Source organism: Symphodus melops, assembly GCF_947650265.1.
Source record: "Symphodus melops genome assembly, chromosome: 18".
In the NCBI taxonomy this organism is placed as follows: domain Eukaryota; kingdom Metazoa; phylum Chordata; class Actinopteri; order Labriformes; family Labridae; genus Symphodus; species Symphodus melops.
Genome location: NC_136708.1, coordinates 12,883 through 30,000, shown reverse-complemented (window position 1 = coordinate 30,000; position 17,118 = coordinate 12,883). Strand labels below are relative to the sequence as shown.

General features: G+C 46.7%; 2 protein-coding genes across 2 annotated transcripts in view; one reads left to right on the top strand and one right to left on the bottom strand.

Moving 5' to 3' along the window:
* LOC306839474 (gamma-aminobutyric acid type B receptor subunit 1-like) overlaps positions 1-8,224 on the top strand; it is a gene marked incomplete at its 5' end in the record, with an annotated part of 15,365 nt that extends 7,141 nt beyond the window's left edge. Inside the window, 9 exons of the mRNA XM_079368200.1 lie at positions 1,160-1,310; positions 2,152-2,284; positions 2,793-2,909; positions 3,005-3,112; positions 4,087-4,180; positions 4,288-4,415; positions 6,249-6,377; positions 6,472-6,615; positions 6,955-8,224. Of these exons, the coding sequence (XP_079224326.1) occupies positions 1,160-1,310; positions 2,152-2,284; positions 2,793-2,909; positions 3,005-3,112; positions 4,087-4,180; positions 4,288-4,415; positions 6,249-6,377; positions 6,472-6,615; positions 6,955-7,242 (1,292 nt within the window). The remainder of the gene's footprint in view (positions 1-1,159; positions 1,311-2,151; positions 2,285-2,792; positions 2,910-3,004; positions 3,113-4,086; positions 4,181-4,287; positions 4,416-6,248; positions 6,378-6,471; positions 6,616-6,954) is intronic.
* Positions 8,225-11,551: 3,327 nt separating this feature from the next.
* Positions 11,552-15,533, bottom strand: LOC306839445 (tumor necrosis factor-like). Its single transcript, XM_079368172.1, has 4 exons — positions 14,893-15,533; positions 14,764-14,791; positions 14,599-14,655; positions 11,552-14,045 (listed from the first exon to the last, which is right to left on the bottom strand). Exons 1-4 carry the CDS (start codon positions 15,040-15,042, stop codon positions 13,567-13,569), a joined length of 714 nt encoding a protein of 237 aa, XP_079224298.1. The 5' UTR covers positions 15,043-15,533; the 3' UTR covers positions 11,552-13,566.
* Between the last annotated feature and the right edge of the window lie 1,585 nt (positions 15,534-17,118).

Below are 17,118 nucleotides of genomic sequence, written 5' to 3'. Positions count from 1 at the left end.
CTGTAAGGTCCCGCTGAAGAACACAGTATGTGAGTTGGTCTTTAGGCAAGTAGTGATCTTCCTGAGTGTTACCGAGGTGCCTTTGAGCAAGGTACCGACGTGTGTAGCAGCAGCACTCTGACGTCTCTCCACTAAAACATGTCCACAGGTGCTGTTTGTGTTTCTGTAGTAAAGATAGATATTCTGGTTGGTGTGTGTGTGTGCGTGTGTGTGTGTGCGTGTGTGTGTGTGTGTGTGTGTGCGTGTGTGTGTGTGTGTGCGTGTGTGTGTGTGCGTGTGTGTGTGTGTGTGCGTGTGTGTGTGTGTGTCATCTGGTGACACTTGACTTGTCACTGTGCGCCCCCTGCTGTTTAAGACCTCACACCTGTGTGCGCTCTGTAACAAGGCTTCACTTCTGTCCTCCAAATACATTTCTTCTATCTCACCTTCTGCGTCTCCATGACGACCGCTGCTGCATCAATGTCCCCCTCTCTCTCTCTCTCTCTCTCTCTCTCTCTCTCTCTCTCTCTCTCTCATTGCCGTGGTTACCATAATGGAGCCAGTCGCCATGGTAACACACTGTCCCGATTCCACCATCAAGGGCAGAGAGGTATTAATGCTAGAGAACACATTTCCCAAAGGACACACACACACACACACACACACACGTACAGGTAGACTGTGTCTCTGCAGCGGCACACACACACCTCACCTCACCGGCTCAGTGTGTAATCTGTGTGAGGAGAGCTGCTGCTGTAAACAGAGAGAAACGTCAGAGAGCTTCAGAGACAAACTTGTGACAGCCGTTAAAAACGACGAATCACAGAAAACACAACACGACTATTTTTATCTGCCCGCCTGTGATCCTCCTTCTACATGTACCAACCCTGAAACCACAACTGGGTCAGCGCCGACCTGACATCAGGGCTCAAGTTGTTGTTAAGGACACAGCGGACAGACGGCTGGACACTTTAAACAGTCTGACTTTAAAGAAGTTCGTCTCCATGACGACGTTTAGACCAGATGCAGTTCAGGTTTTTAAGTCATTTTGTCTGTGCAGCAATTTACAAACGAAGAAAGAAACCTTGAGCTCGACTGCTCCCTGTGTTTCCATGTCCTGAGTAACACTAAGCCCTGACCTCCGCCTGTGTGTGTGTGTGTGTGTGTGTGTGTGTCTCAGGTTCCGGCCCTCCAGCGGACCAGACGGTGGTGATCGAGGAGTTTCGGTATCTGTCTCAGAAGATCTTTGTGTCGGTGTCGGTGTTCGCTGGCTTCGGCATCGTGTTAGGAATCATCTGCCTCACCTTCAATATCTACAACAGCAACGTCAGGTAACACACACACACACACACACACACACACACACACCAACGAGGACGTTTCATGACGCACTCGAGGACTCGAAGCGCTCGCTCCCCTGAACATGTCGAGCAGCTTCACCTGAAACGTCGACATGTTTACAGAGAGTGTGAGCTTTATGAAATCTTTGAGGAGGAGCAGAGAGACGGCCGGCGTTGAATCTTTCTGATGGAGGCTTAATAAAGTGACAGAGAGGAGGTGTGTGTGTGTGTGTGTGTGTGTGTGTGTGTGTGTGTGTGTGTGAGAGAGAGAGAGAGATAACACTGTTATCCCTCTGTGCAGGATACTGAACCTGTCAGTCCGTTTCACTCTGACTGTGAGCAGAAGTTCTTTAAACAGTTTTTTCTCGTCTTAGACTCGACTTCTTTAGACTGCGTCGTTCACACTTCTCCTCGCTGTGGGAGGGGCTTTCACTGTGGGAGGGGCTTTCACTGTGGGAGGGGCTTTCACTGTGGGAGGGGCTTTCACTGTGGGAGGGGCTTTCACTGTGGGACAGGAGGAGGCGCTCAGGAGGCGAGAAGAAGGACGAGGGAGTGGCAGACGCTTGTCTTTATATCAAAGCTTCTTGTAGTTTGACTGGTGAATAAAAGAGAGGAGCAGAACGTGCTGGAAAACAGAAAACACAACACAGAGATCACACGGGTCGGGCGCTCACGGTCCACGCCATCACCTCCTCCCGCTCACATCGACTCACAACGAGTCCACGCAGGAATCTAACTGGGAGTGAAACAGTATATATGCGTTTCTGTATTCGACTTCCTGTCTCCTGTTTGAGAGCAGAGCTCTGTTATGTCATGTGTTTCCTTCCTGCAGGTACATCCAGAACTCTCAGCCGTACCTGAACAACATGACAGCGGTGGGCTGTATGATGGCGTTAGCCGCCGTCTTTCCTCTGGGCATCGACGGCCTGCACGTCCACAGGACTCACTTCCCCGTCGTCTGTCAGGTACGAGCAGGGAGTCTGTTTCAAACACAGCTGTCCACCGTCTGTGAGGCTGTTAGTCCACGACAGGAAATAGAACCGCCAAATGTCATCTTCTAAAACTAAACTTAAATCGACCTCGCTTCACCGTCCTCTCTTCAGCGTCCAACAAAAACCACGAGACGTCAACAGACTTTAAAGACAAGAAAGTGACAGTGACGTTTGCTCAAAGGTGTAAAGATGCAGTTTTCAGAGTAGGTTTCCAGAAGACGTCACACACACGAGCACCAGTCTCTCCGTTCAAAACCAAGCCAGCTCTGAGCTTAAGACTCTTATAGAGGGACAGTGAGGAGTCTGGAGATAGGACCTGTCCCAGGTCACGTTAAAGACCGAGCGTGAAAATAAGATCCTCTGTCCTCCTCGGCAGAAGCCTCAGACGACAGAAAGATATTTTTGCTGAGGTCTATTTAAGTCGGACAGAGTTTAATGATGCAGTTAATAAAACCTATCTCTCTGTTTCTGTCTCGCTCAGTTCCGCCTGTGGCTGCTCGGTCTGGGCTTCAGTCTGGCGTACGGCAGCATGTTCACAAAGATCTGGTGGGTCCACACGGTCTTCACCAAGAAGGAGGAAAAGAAGGACAGGAGGAAGGTAAGGAGACAAGGACTTAAGGGACGGTTAGGGAACATCGCACTCTATGGATTCTCATTCTCATTTTTCCTCACACGCTGACTTTTTCCCATCAGCACCTGGAGCCGTGGAAACTTTACGCCACTGTGGGAGTCCTGCTGGGCATCGACGTCCTGTCTCTGATGATCTGGCAGATCGTGGATCCTCTGCACATCACTGTGGAGGTCTGATGATGTTTTACTGAAAACTAGGGGTGGGACTTTAACGCATTAATTGCGATTAATTAATTACAAGAAAATAACCCATACATTTTTTTAACACATTTAATCGCAGGTTGCCTCATAAACAGCGTGGAACTGTTTGTCATTGCTATGCGCTAGCTTCGTGCTAGCTTTTCGCTAGCTTCGTGCTAACTTTTCGCTAGCTTCGTGCTATCTTTTCGCTAGCTTCACGCTAACTTTTAGCTAGCTTCGTGCTAGCTTTTCGCTAGCTTCGTGCTAACTTTTCGCTAGCTTCGTGCTAACTTTTCGCTAGCTTCACGCTAACTTTTAGCTAGCTTCGTGCTAGCTTTTCGCTAGCTTCGTGCTAACTTTTCGCTAGCTTCGTGCTAGCTTTTCGCTAGGTACAAACAATGCTCTGGGCTGTAGACCACTATTAGCGATAGAAGATAAGGGGTTAGAAAATGTGCTACAGATAGCAATGTGTGATCCAACTTTCCAGCTGCTGTGCTAAAAAAACTATTTCAAACAAGCTCCAACAGCTTTATGAAACTGAGAAGCAAGTAACATTACATGCATTGCATTTATTCATCCACCAAAGTCCATTTAGATTGAGAAGTGTTGCTTTTTAGGGCAAATATTGTGATTAATTAATTAGAAAGCCCTGAGTTAATTAGTTAACATTTTTTAATCAAGTCCCACCCTGACTGAAAACACATAAATAATTCAGTGAAATATAAGAACTCAAGTGTCCCTTTGCTGTTAAAAAAACAGACACTTCAGTTGAACTCTCGCAGGATGCAGCTGACGATCGAGGTGTCCAAGACCATCAACAAAATCGTCTGGTGTTTTAGGGGCCGTGTCACTCACTGAGACTGTGACATCAGGAAGGTTGCGGTTGTTGTTTTGTCAGCAGGGGCGGTTCCAGGAACCTGGACCTGAGGCTTTAATATCTTCATGTTGTGTTTGTGTCGGTGCAGAAGTTCACCAGAGAAGCCCCGAAAGGAGACCTGGACGTTCTGATTCAGCCTCTGCTCGAGCACTGCAGCTCTCAGAAGATGAACACCTGGCTGGGTGAGTCCAATATCTGTGTGTGTGTGTGTGTGTGTGTGTGTGTGTGTGTGTGTGTGTGTTGAGAAGCGGCTTGAGCCGTCCTCACGGCGGCCATCTTGTCCCCTCAGGTGTGGTATACGGTTATAAAGGTTTGCTGCTGCTGCTCGGCATCTTCCTCGCCTACGAGACCAAATCCGTCTCCACCGAGAAGATCAACGACCACCGAGCTGTGGGCATGGCCATCTACAACGTCGCTGTGAGTCTCCTCCTCCTTTGTGTTCTCGCACGTGTGTGTGTGTGTGTGTGTGTGTGTGTGTGTATACACCTGTCTGGAAGATTGTCTGCGATGCTGCCAATGAAAAGACATGAATAAAAAGATGCTGCTTTTTATAAACATCTTGATGTGGATAAAATGTGTGAGACAGATTATTTTGCTGCAGGTGAGACAGATTTAGGCTTGACGTCCCGAGGTCAGACACAGACACAGACAGAAGGTCTCCTCAGTGTCCTCGTCACACTCAGGTGTCTCTGAGTTCAGGCCGTCTGCAGAGTCTCCTCCTCGTTAGCGTGGCTCACCTTCACACAGGTTTAGTGTTGTAACGAGGACGCAGGTGGCTGAGAGTCTGCGGTCCGACTCGTGTTCCAAATGATGACTGAAGGACATGCTGGGACACACACACACACACACACACACTCCAAGCTGCCCCCCCCCCTCGCTCTGTCACACATGATTCAGTCAAAGGTTCATCGTTCTGACGTGAACTTGTAAGTCCAAAATATCAGTCATAAAAAAAAACCATCACTTTCTGCATAATTCTGCCACACACACACACGCACACACACACACACACACACACACACACACACGCACACACACACACACACACACACACACACACGCACACACACACTTTTCTGACTTTTTAATCAGTAACATTTCCACTCAGCTGATTTTTGTGATTTTCATTCTCATTTAATTCATGTCGGAGGATAATCCATCATCCATGTGAGAGTGTGTGTGTGTGTGTGTGTGAGTGTGTGTGTTGGTGTGTGTGTGAGTGTGATTTGTTGTCTTCTCCCTCTCTCTCTAAAATAAACGAGTTTGGTCCTAAAGCTGCTGAGCTGTATGCTAACACTGTTAGCTTTAAAATCTGTTTCTAGAATCTTCTTTGTGTTTCTGATAAAAAAAACACCGCCTGCTCGTCTTTCAGGAGATTTAAACCAACAGAAGGTCAGAAAGAAAAACGTTTCAGGCTTTGATCTGGACTTTGATAATCTGTCTCCGCGTGATAAACTTGATCACATGTTGAGCTCGTTCATAAGACCTGAACGCTTCTCTGCTTTCATCCACGTTTGAACTCGAGCGCTGCAGCTTCTAATGTCCTGATCGATAACACGTGTGTGTGTGTGTGTGTGTGTGTGTGTGTGTGTGTGTGTGTGTGTGTGTGTGTGTGTTAAATCTTCCATTACCAGTGCGATGATATTTTATATTTTCTGAGCTCAGAGATGATTGACAGATGATTGATTAGTATTGATCTGCTGTCTCACCTCCATCTCTGTCTCTCTATTATCCCCCTCTCTCTCTCTCTCTCTCTCTCTCTCTCTCACACACACACACACACACACACTCACACACACATCTCACGCATTTCCTGACGGGCTGTTGCGATGCCTAATCGGCCAATCAGACACAGCTGTGTGTGTGTGTGTTTTCATGCCCTTCAGAAGACGTTCACACGGTGCAATAACAGGATCAGACACTAGAGGGCGACGTCATTCTGCAGCTGAGTGCAGATCATGCTTGTTTGGTGATCGACGGGCTGCGGTGCTAACGGTGCTTTCATTTCAAACATGGAGGCAGCTCAGATCGTCTGTCTGACTGTTCTTGTTTGTTTGTTCACAATATTGGAAAATATATTTAAATGTTTAAAAACTCGACAACAGTTTGGGAACGACAGTCACACGGGATGAGACGAATTTATGAAATCAATAATGAATGTTTGTTACAGACGTGTTTAAATCATCTCTAACCTGCAGCCTGTGTGTGTGTGTGTGTGTGTGTGTGTGTGTGTGTGTGTGTGCCTCTCAGGTCCTGTGCATGATCACGGCTCCGGTCACCATGATCCTCTCCTCTCAGCAGGACGCCTCCTTCGCCTTCGCCTCCCTCGCCATCGTGTTCTCGGTTTACATCACGCTGGTGGTTCTGTTCGTCCCCAAGGTAACTTCAGAGCACCTTCCTCCTCCTCTTCCTCGTCTTCTCTCAGGAGGAAGGTTGATGTCGTACTAACAGCCGGCCTGTGTTTGATGGGTAGATGAGGCGTCTGATCACGCGGGGGGAGTGGCAGTCTGACGCTCAGGAGACGATGAAGACCGGCTCGTCCACCAACAACAACGATGAAGAGAAGTCGAGACAGCTGGAGCGAGAGAACAAGGAGCTGCAGAAGATCATCCAGGAGGTCATTCTTCTTCTCTCTCTTCGTCACGCGGCACGGCGTGGAGCCACGTTCGATTACTTGTAGTTCAGTGAGGTTTAACGCAGCAGCGTGATTGGTCATCAGCTCGCGTCACGTTCAGAAACTCACACAACAGAAAGTCGAACTCGACTCGCCCCCTGCTGGTGGAATAAGTCCCTCTTAGCTTCAGACGTAGCTCTTTCATAAACACCTACGACCTTTATTATTGTGAAGGGACCGATAATAAACGGGTCACTTCCTGTCGGCACCGATCGCACTTCAAGCTGTTTGTTTACTCTGTGTGTGTGTGTGTGTGTGTGTGTGTGTGTGTCCCTCCCTCAGAAAGAGGAGCGGGTGTCCGAGCTGAGGAACCAGCTGTCGGAGCGTCAGGCCCTGAGGTCCAGGAGAAGAGCGTCCACCGTGTCCAATCAGAACCACAGCTCCCCCCCCCTCACCGTGCCCTGCAGCGACCCCCGCTCCCTGGCCCCGCCTCCAGGATACCCCGTCCCCACTCTCGAACCCCACCCTGTCTCCGTGTCCTTCGCCAACTCGTCCAGCCTCTACCAGCCCGACAGCAAGATCAGCCGGAACAACTGTCACACCAGCCGACTGCAGCTGCTCTACAAGTGACCCGGAGGACCCGGAGGACCCGGAGGACGGGGAGGACCAGGAGGACGGGGAGGACCAGGAGGACGGGGAGGAGACACGGCGTGGAGCGCGAACACGGAGGATAAAACCTCCTCTGCTGTGGACTCGAGCGCTCGCTCCTCGGATCAGCAGAGAACATGAGTCCATTCTCTGAGACTAAAAACAAACGTGTACATATATCTGGTTAAAAAGACCGTGATGTCATTCAGAAGCATTTTACACCGTCTGTGATCAGCAGTGATGTCATCATGTGCCATGTCGAGTCTGAGCCCGAAACTCCAACGCTGCTCTCGTCCACGTAGATTTAAAGATGAAACTCTAGTTGTGTAAAAACTCATTTCTTTAAAATAAATCAGATGACTGTTGTTTTAAGAAGTGTGTCTTTAAGGTCCACCGAGGGGGCGTTTAGTGCCAGCAGCCCTCAGATTCACAGCACGTGTTGTTGCTAGGTAACGAAAGGTGACCATTAGGTTTGAGTCCAGAAAGCTCCGTGTGTTTGATGTTCGATTTTAAAGGAGGAAATATGACAAAGAAAATATGAACACAGGAATGTAGTAAAGTCCTGACGATTTCATCCTCTTCTTCTTCTTCTTCTTCTTCTTCTTCTTCTTCTTCTTCTTCTTCTTCTTCTTCTTCTTCTTCTTCTTCTTCTTCTTCTTCTTCTTCTTCTTCTTCTTCTTCTTCTTCTTCTTCTTCTTCTTCTTCTTTCCGCTTCTTGATTTGGATTGGGCGTTGTTCAAAAAGTGATTTTTTTTTTTCTCAACTGAGTGCGGCAAAAAAATAAATAAATTGGGTGTTTTGTCCCCCAGCAGGACGCTGAGTGCTGAAACACTGACTGTGCGTGAACGAGCAGATGATCGGCCCGGTGAATGGTGGTTCCTCTATTGGATGAAACCACAGAACAGTCTCCTGTGATTGGGCGGTTAATTTATCACCTTTTGGCTGTTGGGGCGCTGCCAGTACCAAAACATGTATCAGAGTCCTGTATGTGGACATGCTAGCACAATGGGTTAGCCCAAAGTTAGCCTTTATGCTATAAACTTGCTTTTGATACGATTGATCGTTGAAATGACAGATTTTTTTTGTTTTGTTTCTGCAGCATCGTAAATGTTGAAGCACTCAGTATTAACATGGAGAGCTGGACCTAAAGCATGTGGAGGGTGCAGTCCTGTCTTCATGTGCAAGCAAAGATCCAGTGGTTGAAACAGCGCGGAGGATTTTAATGTTAAACGCTAAAAGTTTCCTCTGATCCAGGATGGACAGTCGTAGCATCAGTGGCTAACGCTTAGGCTAATGGAGGCGTGATTAAAGGGTTAAAGCGTTTCTCCTCCTGTACCTGAAGAGCTCCTCATGAGTCCTGAACACACCTGATCCCAAATCATTAAAGCTTTAGAATTAGCTGAGTCATGTTTGAGTTCTGTCTCTGTTCAAAGAGACTCATTTTTTATCTAGCGTGTGTGTGTGTGTGTGTGTGTGTGTGTGTGTGTGTGTGTGTTTGTGTGTGTGTGTGTGTGAAGGACTCGCAGGGTCTCAACAGTAGGACCCTAATGGAGTGAGGGGTCACAGTCACTTCCTGTTTGGATGTGTAAAAATTGTGTTTTTTTCTTTTTATGCACTTTGGGCTCTGTGTCCACCTGGCGTCTAACCGGCAACCCTTCTCCGCTTGCACGAAGCGTTCGTGTGCTGAGAAGAGAACGCGATGCCCAACCGTCCTGTCTCTATGACAACGGCCAATGTCTGACTGACCCCGTCCTTTACTTTAACTACATTGAGACGTCCATGACGGCAGACGTAGATCTGAGTATCGTCAGCAGAACTAACGACATGAACATGGCGGTTAAAGGGGCGTGGTCAGGATCTCTGTCAGGTCACGCTAACCCGCTCCGATGTGAGATGACCATATTAAGACAGAATTTAAATTTGGGAACAGAAAATCTAAATTTGAGGATCACTGGTTTTTACTTTCGGCTTCTTTTTCGGTCCTTCTCTTTAAACGTGTTTGTGACTCACAGACGTCTCGTCCGACTCCAGAAACAAAGTTTGTGTTTTTCTTCTCTTCTGCAGAATTGAACCGGCGGTCGACACCAGTTTCCCCCCTTCAGGCCTCGTCTTCCCTCTTCTGCTTTTTGCTCTCACAAACACTTCCCCTTTCAGTGAAACTTTTCTCCTGTTTCCACCACAAAGAGATCTGACAGCGATAAGAGAGAGAGAGAGAGAGAGACGGGTTTTTCTGGTTTCTAAATTCATCCCTGAGTTTCAAAGCGTAAAGACCACAGCTGCTCACAGAAGACGAGAGGGAAGATTTAAATCCTGAAGGATCTTCTGTTTGTTTGGACTCAGACACTGACAAACTTTTTAACTCGAGTTCAGCCCACAGTTCACTTCATGTCATTCCTCAGCGTGACGCTCTGAGTCACTGAGCTGCTTCAGTGTGTTTGAACTGATTCAGGTCTGAACATTTATTTAGTTTTAATTTGGCATCCAAACATTTGTGCAAAGTCCCTCTGAATGGAGTAATAGTATCAGACACACCTGTATAGACCGTGTAAATACCTCCTGTCTGTCTGTCTGTCTGTCTGTCTGTCTGTCTGTCTGTCTGTCTGTCTGTCTGTACATAAACACATCGGCTGTATTTCATGTGGTAAAGTATTAATCTATATTTCTATTTGCTGTCGGATCAGAGTAGAAATAAAACATGTTTTTCTCAAACGGTCGGTGGCCTTGATGTTTGAACGTGAAGGAAAGTGTTCGTGTGTCTGAAGGGGACAGGTAGCAGCGTCTCCCCGACCCAGAGCCCTGAGCCAAACCACCAGGTTGCTGGTTCGAATCCCCGTCTGACAGGAGCCTCTGTATGTGGACGTTGCATGGAGGAGTCCAAACTCACGCTCGATTGTTTGTTCCAAACAGGAAAAGTGATGATGATGGGCGAGACAAACGATCAGGTCTGTTGTGACTGCGCCCTTTAATGAGAGAATATGGGTAGAGACGGTTATATTGTTTAAAACGTACTTATATAATTTCACATGTTTAGGAGGCATAACTTCGCCTCTCATAAACTGTGTCAACATGAAGCGCTGTAGCGCCACCATCAGGTCGCAGTTTGGCTTCACAGCGACTTGCCCTCGCTCTTTCACGGTTTGATGAAATGTTTTTGTTCCCGTCACGATGGATTAAAATAATCTCATCCTCTGACTGTCCATGTAGCGCCACCTTGAGGTTGAACTTTTAATGCCTTTTAAATTTGGTTCATGATCAAATCAAATCCGGCTGTAGGTCTGTATTAAACACGAGCACTGTTAGCTTTGTGATGAGCATGCTGCTAATGTTAGCATGTAGCGTAGCCTCAAGGGTTGTTTGGTAAACAGCCGTTTCTTTTTCTTTCTTTTTTTTTTTTCACTTTTGAAAAGCTAATGGAAGCCAACATGAGCTACCATTACAAACTGTCTGTTAGACATGGAGCAAATGTTTCTCTAAAGGAAGGAAGGAACCATGAGTTTCAGCCCCGCTGTGGTCAGGAAGGTTTCGCATGTTTGCACTGCAGCGAGCGCAGAGCTGTCACGGCAAGTTGTTGTAGTGACCTCAAACAAAGGTTAACCCTGATCTAAATCCCTCACAACGCGCTCTGAATCACTTTCAACAGTCCACACTTTCTTCTTTTATTTCTTTTCACTTACATGATGTGTAAAAATAACAATATCTGGAGTTTTTTTTTTTTATAATATAGCATGTTAAATTTCAGCCGTATCATCGGGCTCTTCAGTAACACAGATCAAAGACTTGAGATTTAAATACGGCAGCTTTGTGGTGATGAGGTTCAGAGGTCTGCTCATCACCACAAAAAGCTGAAAAGTGGAGCCTAGTTTAGAAATAATGAGCTGTGTGGGTTTCACTCCTTCAGCACAGAGTATTTCATTTTAGATATTAGACGATGAAACAGGACGTGGTAGATCAGAGATTAAAACGTTTGTAGGCGAGTCAAGAAAAAGAGATCAGGTCGTAACTCAATAAGAGGCGAGTGTCTAAACAAATAGCTTCAACATAAGAAGGTAATAATGTGCATGTTCACAGAGCGGTTAGCAAACAGGACGACTGAGAGGCCATTCTGAAGTTTGTTGGGGACCTAAAGGCGGCCCTCCAACCCGAGATCATCACCGATTTATTCTCTTTTCCTCGTCCAGACAGATAATTCCTCTTCATTTGTAGTTGTTGATTTTCCATGACAAACAGCATGGGGCCCCCAGAGGGAGGTTTCCCACTGTCACTGCAGAATTTACACATTTCGGGCCGCTGCTTTGGTTAAAGTTTGAGTAGCCTGACAGAACCGCTCGAGGTTTATCTGACGGCCCAGCGGTTGCAAATACCTGCAGAGGTGTTTTTTTTTAAAATCGTAACCCAAAATGAGAAATGTAACACATGAACTTGCGAGTTACTCATCTGTGCTTCTTCCACACCGACATGCAGAGGAAGTTTTTTTCCTTCCTTTCATGATCTGTACATTCTGTGTCCTTTTTTTAGTTGATGAAAAACGAAACTTTTCCGCCTGAGGTGACGTAAAAAAAATCTAATTATTTTTAAACTCAAAATAGAAACTGAGGTAAATGATCAGAGAGCTGAAATTGAAAGTCTGGTTTATTCCCTGATATTCCTCTGAGCATGTGGTGCGATCTGTAGGCGGCTGAAGGAGGAACTAGGGAGAGGCCCAGGCCGGAGGGGATTCCCTTCAACCCTCCTCCCCCCCGCCCCGGAAACTTCCTCTCATCGCTGTAAAACCATGAACGAGTGGATTTCACAAACGCAGGTTGTGAAACAGAAGCTCTGAAATGAACTCCCGTCTCAGACGATGAAACCACTGGAGTTTGGAAGCGTTCCAAACCAAAGTCTGTCATAAGCTGTAAGAGTCAGAAATCACTACGGATGATGTTAGATGTTTTGTGAAGAAAGAACTGGTCATCACTAAAGCTGCATGAGTGCGTTGAGGTTAATTATCCTGATTTACATAGATTCTCCTTCAGAGGATTAAAAGGACACATTACATCTGTTTTGATTGCTCAACACTAGTTTAAGGAATGTAGCAGGATATCCATATTTAGCTTAAGAGCCTCGGGCTTGATGTGTTGGAGGATAGAGTGAGTAAGAAGCTTTGTTTTGAAGGAGTGTCCTGATTGGCTGAGACAGCTGTCAGTCGTAAAACATGCTGATGATCTCACAGATTGTTTTTTAATGTGATAATTACTATCGCTTTATTGTGGTTCCATGTCTGGTTGATCTTCACCTGTTTCCATCAGCCCTGCTCAGAACAGGCTGTTTCTGTGTCTGTAGCTTTAAATATGTAAATGAGCTGTGTCTGACCACGCCCCCTCTCTGGAAGGGCTCGGGTGTACTTGCTGCTTTCTGGCTCCATGTCCTATTGTTTACGGTGAGAAGGCAGACTCAGAGGGCAGAACAAACACCTAGCTGTGGGAGTGTCACCCACCTGGGGGAGGGGCTACTGCCCTTTGTGATGTCATGAAGGGAACATCTCCAAACGGCCTGTTTGAGCACACATGTTCTGAAAAGTGGAGCAGACAGAAGACGGAGAGGATGGACTTTTCTCATCGTTGGGGGGTTTGGAGACAGACATGTTAGAGGAAGATGGAGAAGAAGAGTTTAAAGAATATTTGAGCTTTAATTGCAGTTAAGGAGAAGCTGCGTTCACAGGTGAGCTTGACGAGGTGGGCGCGGCGGTCGAACGGTGGTCGGTAAGAGGTGATTAGAAAGTTAGTGGGATGAGAGGTCGGTAAGAAAAGGAGCAGAACTGTTTTCATCTGTTCTGTTCAATGTGAAGCTGTAAATCATCTTTAGTTCAGTTCTCACAGAAACACTTTAGTTTAGTTGTGATTAACTTTTATTTAATCCTTTTTCACAGCGCCATAAAAACAACGACATCATCTGCAAACATCAATAAAATTACAAACATTCAATCAAATTTCTGATTTCAAATCTTAATAAATAATTCAATAAGTTAAAAAATGGAAATGCATTCATGAATAAATAAATACATAAATAAATAAGTCAAATAAATAAATATATGTTAAATAATACATCCTGTATAACTGTGTCAGCTGTAGTGACATCACGTAAAGGCAGCAGTTAAAGTACATTCAAACAGTCAGTACATAGTACGTAACATTAGAGACCCACGGGGGTCTTTTGGGTAAACACTGAGCTCTGTGCTGAACTGAACGACTTAACAATCAAGTCAATAAATCTGATTTTAGTGCAGAAGACACTGAAGTCCTCACAGAGTCTCTTTAGGTCCAGACGTCCTCAAAGAGCAAACACTCCGAAGAAGGTCTTCCCCGGCCCGTCCTCCAGGTCCTTCAGCATCCTCTCCTGCATCACCGTCTTCAGCCGGTCCCCCTGCCTCAGGTTGAACACCGCTCCCATGTACACCGCTGAGTACCATTTGCCCTCCTCATCGGGGTCGCTGCTGCTCGTCTTCTGGCAGGCGGTGCGGATGGAGTGCAGGATGGTCTCGTAGGTCCTGTTCCTGTCGTCAGTGCCGTAGGTGCTGGACCAGCGCCTCACCGTGTGGCTCAGATGAACCAAACTGTCGTGCGCGGAGACGTCGTCTTCTTCTCCGCTGCTGCAGCTGACCCTGAACGAGGCCTGGCTGTAGACGAAGTAGAGTCCGCTCTGAGGAATCACGATCTCGTTCTTGTCGAGGTGAAATCCTCCCTGAGAGTGAGACTGGTCCACCTGAGTCCTCCACTGCACGGAGGTCTTCATACTGGGGTTGTAGTGTCCTGAGGGAGAGACGCAAATCAGGATTGAGTTTGAATGCAAATGCTGGAAACATTATTCAATCAGCACGGAGATATTAAAGTCCCTTCCTTTCTTACTATTGCATCTCTACGTTGTGCCTCTAACATGATCACTGCAGCGTCTCATTCACTCACTTTGATTCATAGTTTGAAAAACATTCCTCTTTTCTCTCCGTCTGCATGAGCAAATCTTACGAGTCCTCCTGACCTAAACGTAGAAGATGAGTCGTGACTTTTATCTCATGGAGGAGCTGCTCGTTTTCTCACGAGTCATCAGATCCGCTCTGATGTGCACCAGGACGCTTCATGAACCCGACCCCCGGAGGTCCGAGGACTTCCTCAATAAGCCGCTCGCTCCCAACCTGGAGGGACTAAAGCTGCCTCACTGGCTCAAACAGCTGATGACTTTCCTCTAACATTCAACAAGCATCTTTGTTTTTTAAAGAACTGACTGGGACTTTAACCTGCTCCTCAAAAGATCCGAAACCCTTTTTAAAACATCCATCGTGTGCTTTGTTTGTGTTTCTGTGTTTACCTTCTAAATGAATGGCTGCTCTCACGTTGGAAAGCTGTCTCAGTTTGTGATGAAGCTCTGAAAGAGAAGAAGAAGAAAAGATCAGATTATAATCCACAGCTCTGATGATGTCACTCCTCCATCTTCATCATGTGTTCAGAATCTCAGACTTCAGCGAGCTCTCACCGAAAGTGTCTTTGTCTCCTCGTGGTTCCTGTGTGAAGAGGAGCAGAGAAGAAGAACAGAGAGCGTTAGAGAACGGCTGCGTTCAGGTGAGACATCCAAAACGCTGCTCGGTAACAGGTGTGTTCTCACCTGGCGCTGTGTGCTGAAGAGGAGGAGGGTGGCGGCGGCGGCAGCGAGGCAGAGCGTGAAGACGAGCAGAGCCGTGGTCACCCTGCAGCTGGTCGTCTGTTTCTCTGAGTGTGAGTCCGACTCCAGCAGCACTTTACAGTCAGCAGGCATGTTTACCTTCGTGTGTGCGTGTTTCTGTGTGTGTCTGTGTGTGTCTGCGAGTTCCTCCGCTGTGATTGTCTGACACACGCTCGCTCTGCCTCTCTTTTAAAAGAGCTTCCTGAGGAGGGAAACTCCGTGATGTCACTGTGTGAGTGATGGAGTCTTGATCACACACTCCCACACACGCTAAACCTTTTTTAACCCTCAGCTCATCAGAGGTGTGTTCAATACCACATGTTGGATTTATTATAGTTATAGTTTTAACTTTTTAACTTAAATCAAAATAAAAGGTTTGACCTTCACACGCATGAAGGTCAAAACCAGCTTGAGATGTTCGCTACGGGTGAAAGCTGCTTATGCTGAAAGCTAAATTTTCATGTTAAGTTTCTTAATTCAGTTCCACGTTTGAAACATTCTCTTTTCAGGAGCACACACACACACACACACACACACACACACACACACACGCACACACACACACACACACACACACACACACACACACACAGCGCTGCACTCATGTTGAAACAGTCTCACTTCTGTAAGTAACTCAAGACGGTTCGGGGGGGGGGGGTTATTTGGCCCCCACCTTTTGCGTCTTGATGACCTTCAGATTGAAGGCTAAAGGTCACGGGGTGTAAATATGGCGGCTTGAAACAGCAGTTTGAAGAAGGCTTTACAGAAGCTGAAGGAAGCGTGATGGTGCCGGCGTGAACACAGAGCTGAGAACAACAAACTAAGAGGCAGTTTGTCTTCACTGAACAATGGAGCTGTCGTCAGGATGGACTCGATATCAGCTGTTATATCGTCGGGGAAGGTGCGCTGGTCGTCGAGCAGGTCGTGCACGTGCCCAAAGTACGCCAATCTCTGCAGGTCGTTTGATATGACGAGTTGGCCAACAGCGGTCCACGCTCCCCCGGCCGTCAGTCCTGCCCGCAGCTTCACATCCACAAGGTGGAGATCAAACATTTCACCAGTCGACGTGCCGAGATCAACCTGACAACCCCACACACAACTTTATCGCCCACTTTATTGATCACAATACCGCCAAACTGCCTACGACATGTTTCCCGCTCACTGTGCTAAAGCTCCATCTAGTGGCCGTTTGCTGCCTTGCAGTTTGAGCACAACATCGAGCAATAAGTAATTCTGGGGTTGATGACGTTTACATCCCTAATTAAAACATTTATATCGTACGGTTGTGCGTTAGGTAGCGTTTGCATCCTGTCTGGGTTTTTTCCACCCAATCAGAGACGAGCAAACAGGATGTAGTCACAAGACACGACCCATAGGCGGCAAACGTCAGGGGGAGAATATCGTGCATTTGAAAAAGAGCGACGGTGACGTGAGCGGCACCTTTCTTTCGGAAAAAAAAGACGTCAGGCGCTGTGCCTTTTCCCCGGATGACCACGTGCTACTGCAAACGCTCTTTACTCATTAAAGACATTTTTAAAAGGACAATGACGTTCGGGGGAAAAAAGCTAGTGGGCGTTTTTTTCCGAGTGATTGTCGGCAGAAATCACGTATTTAAGAGATTTAGATGAAGTCCGTCTCAGCTCCTGAAATTGTCGATGTGCTTTTATCAGAATGTAAAATTCAACATGTTTATTGTTATTCTTTCACGTCGATCATTAAAGATCCTGTTGTTTTATTATCGATCGTATGAATGATGTTTGACTGAGCCGCTCCATTGTTTCTATGTTTCCTGTAGTTTGAGGCGTAATCTTCACACTTTGACCGCGTGACGCCATCAGTTGTGTGTTTTCATCCGTTGTTGTGTCTATGTGGGTCATTGAGATGGAAACAGGTCGAGGAGTGGGTACAGACGCATCACTCTGTAATTAAGACACACACTGATATCAACCATACTCAACAGACTGACGAGTCATCTTCGATATTCACCCCGAGTCACTTCTCTTTAGTTAAAAATAGAAGCTGCGGCCGGGTCAGGCACTTCTGCATTTTTTATATTCATGTGTAATATTTCTGATGTGTAAACTTTTTGTGATGTTTGGATCAGCGTCACCGTGGAAAACAGAAAACACGACCAAGGAAGGAGAGGATAGAAAAGCTTGAAATCTCATA